Source organism: Hypomesus nipponensis, chromosome 16 (assembly GCF_054491055.1).
Source record: "Hypomesus nipponensis isolate SF chromosome 16, ASM5449105v1, whole genome shotgun sequence".
Taxonomy (NCBI): domain Eukaryota; kingdom Metazoa; phylum Chordata; class Actinopteri; order Osmeriformes; family Osmeridae; genus Hypomesus; species Hypomesus nipponensis.
Genome location: NC_140376.1, coordinates 7,157,946 through 7,172,811, shown reverse-complemented (window position 1 = coordinate 7,172,811; position 14,866 = coordinate 7,157,946). Strand labels below are relative to the sequence as shown.

Genomic DNA, 14,866 nt, shown 5'->3' with positions numbered 1-14,866 from the left:
GGGGGGTTAAGACTTGGGGGTGGGAGGGGTGGAGGGTGATTAGAGTTAAATGAGCTTTTCAGGGATGGTTGTTGAACTGAGAGCTGGAATGCAGCAGGGTTTATATGGTAAGCTGATTGACAAGTTCCCATCTATAACTGTTTACTTTGGCTCCTCTCACATGACATGAGAACACACACTCACACACAGACACACAGTCGTCTCTGAGTTGTGTACAGAAACTTTCCCTTTGGTTGACAGCTGATTGAAGATTAGAGGGGCAGTTTTGCATTCAGACAGCTTCTAATCCAGTCACAAGTACTGTTCTGTGCACGTCTGAATGCTTCTCCAGCACAACAAGGTTTAGGCTTACTAGCAATAACAGTGATGTGGTGTAAGGTATGGTTACTGGCTATAACAGCATTGTGGTGTGAGGCTGTGGTTACTGGGTCCATGCTTGTGGAATCCAACAAGCCAATCTGGCTGACTCACCTGACATGGTTAAACCAATCAAACGAGTCTTGAGGTCATCTAATCAAGCTTAAGTGGGTACTGTGGTGCCTCTGGTCTTCCTGTGGCATCAGCAGAGGATGACTGCTCCCTTAAAATACCTGCTGGGGTTCAGAGAGGATAGAAGGAGGGAGGTGTGGAGGGAGGGATGGACAGAGGTTAATGCTCCTAACAATATCCATGCTTTTTTGTGCGTGTGTTTATGTATGTAAGAGGGAGGGCTGCCTTGTAGCCAGACAGCCAGGTTACAGTTACAAAATAATAGCGAATATTACAAAATAGTAGCTAATATTTCTCTTCTTCAATCTTCCAACCAGGCAAAGATTGGAGTCCATACTGCCCTTTGTCTCCATCACCTAGCTATTTCTCACTCTCTCTGACTCACCTGGAAGGGCAACACTGCTGCCATGGCAACGCCAGAACCCCCGTTCACGATGGGAGCACTGGAGTTTAGGGTGACACCGCTAATGGGTTCAGAGTGGGTGTGAACATGTGTTTATGTGTGTGTTTGTGTACATTCAGTTATTATATTTATAATAGAAATCTAATTCTTGTAGCTTTCCTCTCCTCCTCCACTTCCGGCAAAGCAGAGGGCTCCCACGTCTCGCAGTCGTCAAACGGTGACCTTGATTATACACACACACACACTCTCACCTGTGTCTGAGTCACACACACACACACACACTAATCTCTCTTTGTTTCTGAATCACACAGACAAACAGCTTGTGGGTGGAAGATCTCAACAAGGTTTGTGTGCATGCGTAGTTGCCTACACAAAATTGTGTGTTTACAGAGTGTGTGTGTTAACAGTGTATGCGAGTGAATGAAACTCATAACAGACCTGAAGTCTAGTCTCCAGAGATGAGAAGCAGGAATCTCCACGACCCACACAGGTCTCTTCTCCCTCGTCTCTCTTTCCGGTGTCTTCTCCTCTGTGTCTGGTGTTACACTGTAGTATAGCTGGTCTTTCCTCAATAGTCTCTTTGCTAATCATACCTCATCATCTTAATAAGGCTTGGTATTTTAGGTTTGATCTGCAGATTAGGATTGACATATACCACGCCGTCTAGTCTTTCATTTGTCCTGTCCTGCTCTCGGAGCATCGAGATACCATCCGTGTTTTACTTTTTAAAAATTAAGATCCATATATGTTCATCATATGCACCTTCCTGCCACAAGAAAATTCGATGTTTGTTTACATGGCAATAAAAACAAATGTTGATTCGTATTCTGATATTACCAGTGACAGGAGCATCTTGGATGCAGTACAGCACATTTACGACTTAAGTGTTCATTTGACACAATCTTGATGAGTGTTTATTAGGTCCACTCTTATCATCACTCTCATTCCAGGTGTTAAGTTAACACTTTGAAATGTGTTTTATAAATATACTGTACGGGAATACACGCTCCGGGACCAGTGATGGCTTCACTTTGCTTTAGCCCTAGGGGGCATTCTAGAGGGGGGGGGGGGGGGGCGGCACCCAGTGTTTTCCCCCTGGCCACACACACGCACGCACATAAATACACACATACGCTTGCAGGCACACACACCCATGCACACTCACACCCCTTTTGAAATGCAGAGATATGCAAATGAACAAACCCGAGGGAATGTTGACATTTCAATAAGAAGAAACCTCTTTTCCTTTGTCCGGATTCTTCCCTGGATAAGAGCTCTGAAGATTTCCCATCAGTCCCTGGAAATGCTAACGCACCTGGAGATGTAAACACAGAGCAGATAAACCTAAACACATGCCTGAATGCTTCTATTCTTTTCCCTGTTTCCCTTCTCGCTTCTTTTACATCTGTTACAAACAAAAACAAAACATTTGCCAAAGCCCATTCAATGTGAGTGTGTGAGTGTGAGTGTGTGTGCGTTGGGACCCTACAGGCAGAGTCAAGTGTGACACGACTGGAAGGATGGGGGTCTGTCCAGACAGGACACCTGAGTGCCTGGTGCTGTGTGGAGAGTGTGGATCTCTGGACGTCAGTCCTCCTCTCCTCTTCCGCCATCCTCTCCGCCCCTCCTCTCCTTTCCCCCACAACTTCCAGAACCTGCCATTTCTATCATACCTCAATTACCTCCGCAAACACACAATAAATACTCCCCTCCAAACCCCCCCGTAATCGACAGTACTTTACTCCCTTTCTGCCCCCATTAGCCATCTATTGTCACCCCTGTGTGAGTCTCCCCCTCCCTCTCCCCTCCTCTGCTTTCCTCCCCCCTCTCCCTTTCTGTGTTCCTCTCTCCTCCCCTCCTGTCTCCTCGTCCTGCTCTCAACACACACACACACACATACACACACACACACCTCTCATCGCTGTCAGCACACACACCTCTGATTCCTGCCATTCTGAACACACACACACACACAATTCAGCAGCCCCTGTGAACATACACACCTTTCACTAAGTGTTCACCTCTGCGCTCTGTGTGTGTGTCTGTATGGGGGGGCAGTCACATGTCACACCTCAGTTTCTCTGCATGCAGGGTCAAAGAACACACATCTCTGATACTTCCTGACCTCGCAAGCTTTCATATGCGAACAAGTAGAGAAACAGTGTTAAGTTGGGGACTGGGGCTGAGGCTGGGGCTGGATCTAGGGCTGACTTTGAGGCTGGAGCTGAGGCTGGGGTTGCTAGCAGCGACCTGTCTGCTAACGAATCCTAGGTATTAATTTCATATTTCAGCACACACCCGTCTGTCATCACGGCGCTTATCAATCATACATACCAGAGAGAGTAATCACATAGCCTGTCTGCTTGCATACCTCTGCAGACAAGAACACTGCTGAGAGATGGGGGGAGGGGGAGACAGGGGGAGACATGGAAACGGAGGGTGAGAGGTAGAGAGGAGGGGAGAGGCAGGGAGAGGGGGAGACAGGGGGAGACATGGAAACGGAGGGGGAGAGGTAGAGAGGAGGGGAGAGGCAGGGAGAGGGGGAGACAGGGGGAGACATGGAAACGGAGGGGGAGAGGTAGAGAGGAGGGGAGAGGCAGGGAGAGGGGGAGAGAGATCGAAGGAGGGAGGGAGAGGTAGAGAGGGGCGGAGAGAGGTAAGGAGAGGGGGAGAGAGATGGAGGGAGGGAGGGAGGGAGGGAGGGAGGGAGGGAGGGAGGGAGGGAGGGAGGGAGGGAGGGAGGGAGGGAGGGAGGGAGGGAGGGAGGGAGGGAGGGAGGGAGGGAGGGAGGGAGGGAGGGAGGGAGGGAGGGAGGGAAAAAATGATTAAATGAGGGAGAGAAAGCGAGATGGAGAAAGGAAAAGAGAGGGAGGGAGAGATAGAGGGACACATTACTAAGTGGGACAGGGAATAGAGTAAACAGCAGAAGATTAATCTATTAACCATAACGAATCATTAACACAGAGAAGGCACACACAGACAGACACGCTTGCTCACACACACCCTGTTAGCATGGTGATCATGGAGTGGGGCAGACCCCCTGTGAAGAGGGCTGGACACAGGTGTGTTGCTAGACATAAAGGTTCTACTGGGGGGGGGCTTAACTGTAAATAGCGGGACAAGTTATCCCTTACTTCTCAGCGTGAGAAATGTTAGAAATGCTTGAGAAATACAAGGTGTTGCGTGAGAGTGTGAAATGCGAGAGCCCTGTGTAATATCATACATAAGACTCCTGTTGTTATTGTGTTTGAGTCTAAATAAGCTGATCAGCTGGCCTGTTATTTAGAAACGTTCTTTAGTTTCGCCATGTTTTCTTTGCCTGCCTCAATTCTGACCTGCGTGCCGTCACCTGGACTTGTGTGTGCGCGCTGCAGATGCCCTGAGAGCTAGCACAGAAGAGCCAGACATGGAGTTCTGCCAGCACGCATCACTTTGTGTTTTCGGTTAAACTGCGTTGATTTTACCAGCGTTGATAAAGATACTGCGTTTCTTTTTCCAGTATTATCAATCAAAATGAATGCACTGACTCATAAATTAAATTGTTGAAAAAAATAAATAATAATAATTCTATTCTGTGGCACAGCAGAAATATACTGGGGCACGTGCCCCAGTAAAAAGGGTCGAGCAACGCCCTTGGCCGGACATGTGGCATCATGTCTGGGAATGGCAGACCTCTCCACTTTGCTCACACACACCCTGTTAGCATGGTGATCATGCAGACCCCCTGTGAAGAGGGCTGGACACAGGTGTGTTGCTAGACATAAAGGTCTACTGGGGGGGGGGGGCTTAATTGTATATAGCGGGACAAGTTCTCCCTTACTTCTCAGTGTGAGAAATGGTGGAAATGTGTGAGAAATACAAGGTGTTGCGTGAGTGTGTGTGGGTCTCATGGCGAATGTGTGAGACTTGAGAGCCCTGTGTAATATCATACATAAGACTCCTGTTGTTATTGTGTTTGAGTCTAAATAAGATAATCAGATGGCTTGTATTTAGAAACGTTCTTTAGTTTCGCCATGCTTTCTTAGCCTGCCTCAATTCTGACCGGCGTGCCGTCACCTGGACTTGTGTGTGCGCGCTGCAGATGCTCTTAGAGCTAGCACAGAAGAGCCAGACATGGAGTTCTGCCAGCACGCATCACTTTGTTAGGATACTGCGTTTCTTTTTCCAGTATTATCAATCAAAATGAATGCACTTACGAATAAAGTAAATTGTAAAAAATATATATATATATATATTCTGTGGCACAGAAGAAATATACTGGGGCACGTGCCCCAGTAAAAAGGGTCTAGTGACGCCCCTGGCCGGACATGTGGCAGCATGTTTGGGCATGGCAGACCTCTCCACCCCAGACCCTGGGGGGCAGTTAACAGGAGTTCTAGAGCCTCCCTCCCTCACATTTTGATCAATAACACTAGTCTACCAGCACAGCACCTGAACACCTGCCACAAGACCTGCTACGTTCCCGGTGAAGAATGGATGTTCTGTCCGTGCATCCGTAGCAGCCCACCCGCGGTAGAGCCTCCAGTGTTTGGAAGGCAAATCCACGTGAAGGAGGAAGAAAGCTGCGCGAGCCTGCTGCGGGCAGTAGCCAATCAGCTCCGAGCAGCGCTGAGGAGCTATAAAAGCCATGAGCATCTTCGTTATCGACATTCAAACAGTAGCGGAGAGAAAGGAGCAAACTGGAACGGAATTACTTTTAAACATCTGTATCCGAACATCTACAGACCTACTATATTTTCGAGGCATTTCATGGGAATATTTTTTATAGTCTACGCACTACAGTTTACGTCTGATTTTAAAGTCCTGTGTTGTATTTTGCTAATCCCAAAATCATTCTTCGGATGTTCTTTGTCACCCAAAAAATTATTAAAAAGTATTTGGCAAAAATGCGTCTGATCCAGAACATGTCGACCATCGCGGAGTGCGCAGGACATGAGTTAACGTCAACTCGCGTCATGAAAATAGCCGTGATTGGAGGCAGTGGAGTTGGGAAAACAGGTAATTTGATGCACATTTATAATGAAGTATTTACAATCTGCGATTTCAAATTACAGTTAGAACTATGCACTTCAGATCCTTGTTTTTCTGCTGTGCAATTTCATGCAATCCTTGATTGAAGTCGCCTAAGATAAAAAGCGTTTGCAAAATGAATAAAATGTCAAATGTTTTGGAGGTTCAATTAAACCAACATCTTCTCTTTTCTATTTCAGCTCTGGTTGTGAGATTCTTGACAAAGCGTTTCATCGGGGATTACGAGCGAAATGCTGGTGAGTGTGAAACTTTAACCTGAACGGATTTGATTCTAGACTTGCCATTTCAACTCGCAGATTCTTAACCACCGTCTTCTGTTGTTGTGTCAACAGGTAATCTCTACTCCAGAGATGTTCAGATGGACGGGCAGCAAGTGGCTATCCAGGTCCAAGATACTCCGGGTGTTGATGTGAGTTTTAAATACTTCTCCTCCTGCCAAAGCATATTCAGACACAGACATAGTCATTGGACTTTCACTGCTTCTGCGCCTGAGAAATACATTTGAAGAGACTCTGGTCTGAAAGTCTGGTTTTTATTGTTGCAACTAAGGATTTACAGTCGGGGTTTGCGTGTAAATGGGTCGCAGAGTCTCGGCATATAGTTACCGCGGGGATGTGAATGCGTTTTGGCCGGTGAACCGAGCGCGGCCTCTCCGTCTCTTGGCTGCGGTCCACATACTGTGCTCTCGCGCAGTCACTCAGTCTAGCCGCCTAATTTCCCATTTGGAGCGAGTCAAGTCTGAAGTCGGTAAATGATACCTCTGGCTCCTCCACCACCCCCACCCCCCAGAGCGGGAGCAGTAACTATAGTAACTGTAGTAACTCTTGATTGTCAGACTGCCAAGGAAACTACATTAGTCGCTACGCCAGACTAGACCAGACTAGTTGAGAGTGATGACAGGGCAAACTAGGTCTGTCTTGAGATAATAAGCTGTGATAGTAGAGTTTGTCAATCTATGGCAATCTTCTCTATTCCTGTGATGGGTGATAATAATGTTGATGATGATGATTATAATTCTTGGTTGTGTCTGAGTGGTGTCATAAGCAAGAGGGTTGTAACTGTGGTAACCCTGGTTTCCATCTCTGTCCCCCCCTCCCTCCCTTAGGTGACCAGCAACAGCCTCAGCCTCCCAGATCATGTGACATGCTCCATCCAATGGGCAGATGCCGTGGTCCTGGTCTACTCTGTGACAGACCGGCACAGCTTCGATCTGATTGGTCCGCTGCACCAGCAGGTGGCTCGCGTTGGCGGGCCCGGCGGGCCGCCCGTCATTGTGCTGGCCAATAAGATGGACCTGCTGCACCTGCGGCGCGTGGAGGCTCAACAGGGCCCCCTGCTGGCCGCGGGGCTGGGCTGTGTCTGCTACGAGGTGTCGGCCAGCGAGGACTACAGCCAGGTGCATAGCGCCTTCCACCTGCTGTTCAGCCAGCTGGTCAAGCGTCCTCCCCCCAGCCCCACGGGGCCTCCAGGCACCCCGGCGCCGGAGAAACGGCGCCACCCCCCCCTCTTCCCCAGACCCAAGTCCCCCAACATGCAGGACCTGAAGAGGCGCTTCAAGCAGGCGCTCTCCGCCAAAGTGCGCACCGCCACTTCGGTGTGAGGCCCCTGCCCCCCGGTGCCCCAGACGAGGGGGCATGGTGTCACTTTAGCGTCTCTGACGACTTGAAGAAGAGATGAAAGGAAGGAAGAGGAGAAGGGGCGGATGAGAAGTCTGTTCCCGTTATTTGAGGCCCCTGCCCGTTCTGGGCGGGGCCAGTGCTGAGCTCCTCAGAGGTGTGTGTGTGTGTGGGGAGGGGGGAGAGGGGTGAACTTTGACCTCCGACCTGCATTGAGCTGCGTTCGGGGAGGGGGCAGGTGTCAGTCTGAGAGCCGGGGGTCTGCCCCCCAAGCCCCCTCTCCATCGCGAGCCCCCACGAACACTGGAGCAGCCCAGAGAGGAGGGCGGCCCAGGCACACAAAACAAGCACCCATTCTGAGCCTTGGTACCCTAGCAACAGCAGCTCTGAAGGACACATTAGTGTTAGCTGCTGGGTGAGTTAGCGCTAGGTCGGACACAGAACTGGGTACTGTGTTGATGTGAGACACGCACGCACACTCCTAATCCTAATTTGCACATGCAGATACACACAGATACTGTTGGCGTCATGGTGATGTGCAGAGGTCAGACTGGCAGACAAACACCTGGGCAGAAGGCTGGAGTTGGACAGTAGATCGATGGAATACGGTGTCTGTACATGTAGAACCATCGCCATGGTAGCAAATGATGAGAAGAGGGGGATAACATAGTAGCATATTTGTTCACTGTTATGTATGTTTTGCTTGCAAAATAAAAACAATTTTTGTGGGATTTCACATTTGACTGCTGGACTGTTTTTAATCCCACAGAGGTAAAAACCAACACCATTCTCTAATACTCCACAATGTTAACATAACAGCAGTATTACATCTTATAAATTCCCTTTCTTCATTTAGCAAAAGCTTTGAGCCCAAGTGACATGCAAATAGTGCATTTAAAAAGTAGAGCAGAAAAGCAGGCATCAGCAGGGTGTTTTTCTGACAGTATTTTGTGGTCAGAGGCAAGGAACGGTCTGTATTTACCAGGCACAGTGCAAAGTAAAAGCAAGGTTATAAACTGAACTGCTGCCAGAACCTCCACACCCTGTTAAAGCAGTCAGCTTCAAAAGTCAAAGGATTTATGTGCAAGAAATGTCACAGTGGGCTTCATGGAGGCCGATAGATCAGCACCTGTAACCAGTGTTGGGTAACATTACTTTAGTTACTTTTAAAGTAACTAATTAAAGTTACTTGTCACATTCCTTGTAAAGTAACTAGTTACGTTACTTAGTTACTTGCTGTAGAGAGTAAGGCGTTACTCTCTACAGCAAGTAAGTTACTTTCGCAGAAAATCTAGTAGTTAGCTAGCTCTACAATTTCCCAGGCTATGTTTGAATCTAGGAGCAAAACGAACCTAAGCTATAGCTAGGTATATGGTAGCAAAATGGTGTTCACTTATGTACTGAAACAGACTATTTTACTTACTGTAATATTATCTTAAACCTAAACCACTGAACGATACAGCAACACATCACAAGCTTGAGTTCAATCCATTATTTAACGTGACATTACAGAGGCCTGTACATGCAAGTCTTAAATAACTATTTAGCTGGTCGGTTCCATGACACCGGGTAAATTGGGCTCATGAGACTGCTCACCAAAAGAACGAATGGGAACCCACCTGTTTACCAGATTAAGACGTTTTCGTAGGTACCTAGCGAAAAGTATCCTCAACTTTCCTAGACTTTTAGCCACATGCTGAGGGCTCGCGACTAAAAGACTAAATTGAGTAACGCGTTACTTGTTTGAACAAGGAACTAGTAACGGATTCATTCAATTAAATAAGTAACGAGTACTCGTTACCTAACAAAAGTGGTCTGACTACCGTAACGCGTTACATTGTTACACCCAACACTGCCTGTAACCAACCTGAACCCTCAGAGAAGACCAGGAAAAACACCCAAATCTCAAAGAAAAAAGGGAAGAAACCTGCTGATGAGGTATCTCTCCTCTTTGTCTCCTCTCCCCTACCTGTCTGTCTCTCTCCCCTACCTGTCTGTCTGTCTCCTCTCCCCTACCTGTCTGTCTGACTTTCTCCTCTCACCCACCCACCCACCCACCCACCCACCCACCCACCCACCCACCCACCCACCCACCCACCCACCCACCCACCCACCCACCTACCTACCTACCTACCTACCTACCTACCTACCTACCTACCTACCTACCTGTCTCCTCTTCCCTACCTGTCTGTCTGTCTCCTCTTCCCTACCTGTCTGTCTGTCTCCTCTTCCCTACCTGTCTGTCTGTCTCCTCTTCCCTACCTGTCTGTCTGTCTCCTCTTCCCTACCTGTCTGTCTGTCTCCTCTTCTCAATCTGTCTGTTTGTCTCCTCTCATCTTGCTCGGTAATGAGGCTGTTGGGTCCCTGCTGTCACGGCAACAAAAGACTCACATTGATTAACAACCACTCACACATCACACTCACATTATTCACGCACACTCACACAACACTCACACAAACACTCACAAATCAGTGCTTTGGTTGAAATGTTTATTCAACATCGCCAACACTCAGGCAGGAGACAAGATGTTCTCAGGAAACATCCAGAATGTTTGAACTCACTGGAGCTGAGAGCCGGAATTGAGCAGGAATGAGAAAAGGTCTGGTCACCCGTGTTTGTGTTTGGGAGTGTTTGTGAGTATCTTAGTGTGTAGGTCTGTTTGTGTCTGTATATTTATGTGTCTGTGTATTTGTATGTGTGCGTGCGTACATGTGTGATTGTGTGAGTGTCTCAGACTCCGATGTGAGGCACCAGTCTCTGGGTGGTGAAGAGCAGCTCTGTGATGTCAGAAGGTCTTAGCAGTCTGGTAGACAGAACCAGGACCTGAGGAGGGAGAGGGGGTGGGGGGCGGAGAGGAGAAGGAGGGGGAGAGGAGGGAGAGGGGTAGGGGGGAGGAGAGGAGAAGGAGGGGCAGAGGAAGGAGAGGGGGTGGGGGGAGGAGGAGGAGGAGAGGAGGGAGAGGGGGTGGGGGGAGGAGGAGGAGTGGGAGAGGAGGGAAAGGGGGTGGGGGGGGAAAGGGGAGAGAAGGGAGAGGGGGCGGGGGGGGGGGGGGGAGGGTGGACAGGAGGGTGGCAGGGTTGTGACACGGTCAGATGACACACTGCTGAACACCATTGTACTACCACCCACATGCACAGGAACCTTTAACCCACTGAATAAATCCATAATCATAACCATATTCAAAACACACATTCAGAACACACACATTCAAAGCACAGTGTGTAACTGCCAGTAAATTCTATTCATGTTGTCGAGAAAGTAGCACTCAGAGACAAAAGCGAGGCTGAACAATCAGACTCTCTCAAGAAACTGGGTCAATATTCAGTAGCAATAACAATCATGCAGCTAATAGATTGTATCTGGGTCACTGTTTGGTCATAGGGATAACAGCTCACATGACAGCAGTGTTTGTTTGTAGGTAAGAGGTTGAGTGCTCCAGCTAAAACCGCACACACAGAAGCTGTCACGCTCTTATGAGCACTAGGTCATCCCCCCTGCACCCCTCCTACACCCCTTCAACACTTCTCTTATGGCCCTCTCCTCTCTCTCCCCTCCTACACCTCCCCTACACCCTTCTCCTCTGTCTACCCTCCAAGCCCCGCCCCCCTCCCCCCCTCACCTGTGTGCCCGGCTTGTGGGCGGCGACTACTTCCCGGACAAGGCGGAGCTCTGAAGGTGTGACTCCGCCCACCAGGAAGAGAAGGAGCAAGGCGTGGTCACTGGGGTGTGGCCGACTCACCTGGGGGGAGGCAGGAGGGGGAAAACATAATTTTAGTACAAAATAAGTATTTTAGATGCAAACTGAACTCACTCTGGTTCTGATAACACTGGAACTGTCCCCTCCCATCAGGCTCAGCAGAGGGAGGGGGTGGGGACAGGGTCTCCATGGATACGGAAAAGGTCTCTGTGGTCACACCCTGCAACTTAGTATGTTACAAACATCCCTGTCTCTCTCTCTCTCTCTCTCTCTCTCTCTCTCTCTCTCTCTCTCTCTCTCTCTCTCTCTCTCTCTCTCTCTCTCTCTCTCTCTCTCTCTCTCTCTCTCTCTCTCTCTCTCTCTCTCTCTCTCTCTCTCTCTCTCTCTCTCTCTCTCTCTCTCTCTCTCTCTCTCTCTCTCTCTCTCTCTCTCTCTCTCTCTCTCTCTGTCTGTGTGTGTGTGTCTCACTATAACACACTTCTATGGCTCCCCTTCTCCTCTCCTCTCTCCATCTCATTGAGCTGGTGAACAGCATGATATGAGTACACACACACACACACACAGACGCCTCATGCTAAGACCGACACAGAAGCGCACAGAAGCATTTGAACATGAGGATGAGTCAGGCTGGAGACCCCGCTGTGTGTGATTGGTTGTGCTACCACCACCGGTGCGTGTTATAGGCCGGGGCAGGGTGGTGAATGCCAATGACAAAATGAGAATGGTGGGGGGGAGGCGGGACTACGGCCACGTGAAGCCGACAGGGGGGGGGGGGGGGGGGGGGGCGGGGCTTTGTGTGGCGGGCTGAACTCAACATGTGTCCTTCACATTGCTCCTCCAACCACACGGTGCTTGTGTGTGGCTGCGTGCACACATGTCGCAGTGTTTGAACACATGTGTGCTCGGGTGTTAGCGTGTAGGTGACTGTGTGTGTTGATGTGTGCGCACACATGTCAAGGCGCTCGAACCCATGAGTGTTAGCGTGTACATTTGTGCCTGTGTGCGTGTGTGTGTGAATACATGTGTGAGGCTGTGAGTGTGAATGTGCGCGAGGCTGTGTAGCTCAGACGTGTTTGAGACACGATGTGACAGATTGTTTACATATGTCCTGTGTGTGAGAGATTGTTGGTGCCATCTGTGTGGGGTATGATTGTGCATGTATGATGTAGTGCTGTGTGTGTGCGAGAGAAAGATGTATGTGTGTGTGTGTGTGTGTGTGTGTGTGGGTGGGAGAGAGAGAGACAGACGTGGTGTGTGTGTGTGAGATGTATGCGAAACCACAGTAGTAAGTGTGTGTGTGAGAGTGGGGTTGCCTCCAGTTGGTTACACTGAGGCTGCGTTCACAGCCCGCTCCTCCCAAACGGACTGATATCTGTCTTCAACAACACACATCACACAGAATCAGATTGTTTCTATCCGACTCGGGCCACTTTCATAAACGATCTCCAAATTGAATCCAGGTCGGATTTTTCGGGGTCTCAATTTGAACCGAGATGGGAATTCATGCGACTTCTGCTGATCTCGATGGATCGACATGGGCCACGATCCTGCGCTGGCAAGAGCCACTGGGTGAACGTAAACATGGACGACAGCTGTGACGGAGGCAGGTAGAGGAGGGACAGGGAGGAGTCAGACCTCAGGAGTCAACTCATCTGAACGGAGCACTAACCCCGCGTTCACACTGCAGCGACGCAAATCGCTCGCCATCGCAAGCCACACAAACGGTTAGTTTCTCCTCCACCTTGAAACGTAGAAAGCTAGACATGTTTACTATGGTTGCCATGTTACGAGAAACGAGAAAACCCTCCGATTGGCCATCGCGAGCAAAATCGCTCCTCATTTGCATTAAGTTGAGAAAATCTCAACTCTGTTGCGTCGCTACCCACAATGCACCACGCAAGCGATTCGCCTGGCTCCATAGAAAATGAATGGAAAACATGTTGTCGCTCGCATCGCGTCGCTGCAGTGTGAAGGCTTGCAGCGCGAACACAGCCGGGTACACCAGTTAATACTGAGAGAGAGAAAGATACAGAGAGAAGGAGGGTGTGAGGAGGAAAGGGAGAGAGAGAGAGAGAGAGAGAGAGAGAGAGAGAGAGAGAGAGAGAGAGAGAGAGGGGATATAGAGGGAGAGAGAGAGGTAGATAGAGGGAGATAGAGAGAGATGAGGAGAGGTAGGGTGGAGGACAGAGAGAGAGATGAGGAGAGAGACAGACAGAGAGAGAGAGAGATGAGGAGAGAGGGAGAGTGGAAGGACAGAGCGATATTGTTCTCTGAGCCGAAATGGGCCACGTTACATAAGCAGTCTAATTCTGGGTTTAATCAAGCCCAGATGTGTATGGGTCAGACTCAGTGTGTGAGTGTGTATGTGCATGTATAGGTGTGTGTGTGTGTCTGTGTGTATGTGTGCCTAGGTGTGTGCGTATGTCTTGTGTGTGTGTGTGTGTATGTATGTTAAGGTGTGTATGCATGTGTGTCTCACCTTCATGAACATGCTGAAGCCAGTCTTCAGCAGGTCAGTCAGACCCCCAGACATGTGCTCTACGTCGGGGCACTCTGGTCGGTCAGGGTGTAGGACCAGCTCCAGAACCTGCCTCAGCAGGGGGCGGTAGGACGCCTGGACACGCGCACACACACACACAAACACACACACACTTTGGTTAGGTGAGGTAGAGCGTGTATTGAAGTGTGTGTAGTGCATCTCTACAGCACAATTAAACAATGAGAGCTATAAACAGCTCGGTTAGAAGCACTACATACGCAAACACACACACACACCTCTCTTGACCTGGTCATACCGAGGACAGAAATAGGCCTGCAGTCCGCCAGCCTGCAGAGTGAGGTGGATTGAGGATGAAGAGGGAGCAACTGTAATGTTGAAGAGCCTAGGAGGCTGGAAGGTTTTAGAGGCTGAGAGGTGAGTGTGTGTGTTTGTGTGTGTGAGCGTTTGTGTGTGTGTGTGTTTGTGTGTGAGCGTTTGTGTGTGAGCGTTTGTGTGTGATGAATGATATAAGCTCATGCAGTCTTCCAGAGCTGTGTTCCTGGAAGTGTACCACTGTGATCGTTGATGATGGATTATCTCTCCATCGCTCTCTCTCTTTTTCTGTCACACAGCTCCCACCCCAATCACCTGCCCACCCGCCACACACACACACAAACACACACATACAGAATGACAGGGAGAGAGATAAAGAGAGAGAGGGAGACAGACAGGGAGAAAGAGAGAGGGAGAAATGGGGACACAAAAGGGTGGGAGAAAGAGAGAGAGAGAAAGAGAGAGAGAGAGAGGGAGAAAGAGAGAGGGAGAAAGAGAGAGGGAGAAAGAGAGAGGGAGAAAGAGAGAGAGAAAGAGAGAGGGAGAAAGAGAGAGGGAGAAAGAGAGAGGGAGAAAGAGAGAGAGAGAAAGAGAGAGGGAGAAAGAGAGAGGGAGAAAGAGAGAGAGAGAAAGAGAGAGGGAGAAAGAGAGAGGGAGAAAAAGAGAGGGTGAAAGAGAGAGAGAGAGAAAGAGAGGGAGAAAGAGAGAGGGAGAAAGAGTGAGGGAGAAAGAGTGAGAGAAAGAGAGAGAGGGAAAGAGAGAGAGGGAAAAAGACAGGAAGAAAGAGAGGGAGAAAGAGAGAGGGAGAAAGAGATAG

The 14,866-nt window shown here is 49.3% G+C and overlaps 2 protein-coding genes across 2 annotated transcripts in view; one reads left to right on the top strand and one right to left on the bottom strand.

The window, feature by feature from the left end:
• Positions 1-5,559: 5,559 nt before the first annotated feature.
• rasl11b (RAS-like, family 11, member B) lies at positions 5,560-8,275 on the top strand. Its single transcript, XM_084676110.1, has 4 exons — positions 5,560-5,890; positions 6,103-6,159; positions 6,256-6,332; positions 7,029-8,275. Exons 1-4 carry the CDS (start codon positions 5,734-5,736, stop codon positions 7,521-7,523), a joined length of 786 nt encoding a protein of 261 aa, XP_084532236.1. The 5' UTR covers positions 5,560-5,733; the 3' UTR covers positions 7,524-8,275.
• A 1,740-nt stretch (positions 8,276-10,015) lies between these two features.
• Positions 10,016-14,866, bottom strand: part of scfd2 (sec1 family domain containing 2) — a 51,499-nt gene continuing 46,648 nt past the window's right edge. Inside the window, exons 7-9 of the mRNA XM_084676293.1 lie at positions 13,717-13,851; positions 11,160-11,279; positions 10,016-10,363 (exon numbers count right to left, since the gene is read on the bottom strand). Coding sequence (XP_084532419.1) covers positions 10,271-10,363; positions 11,160-11,279; positions 13,717-13,851 — 348 coding nt within the window. The 3' untranslated portion in view covers positions 10,016-10,270. The remainder of the gene's footprint in view (positions 10,364-11,159; positions 11,280-13,716; positions 13,852-14,866) is intronic.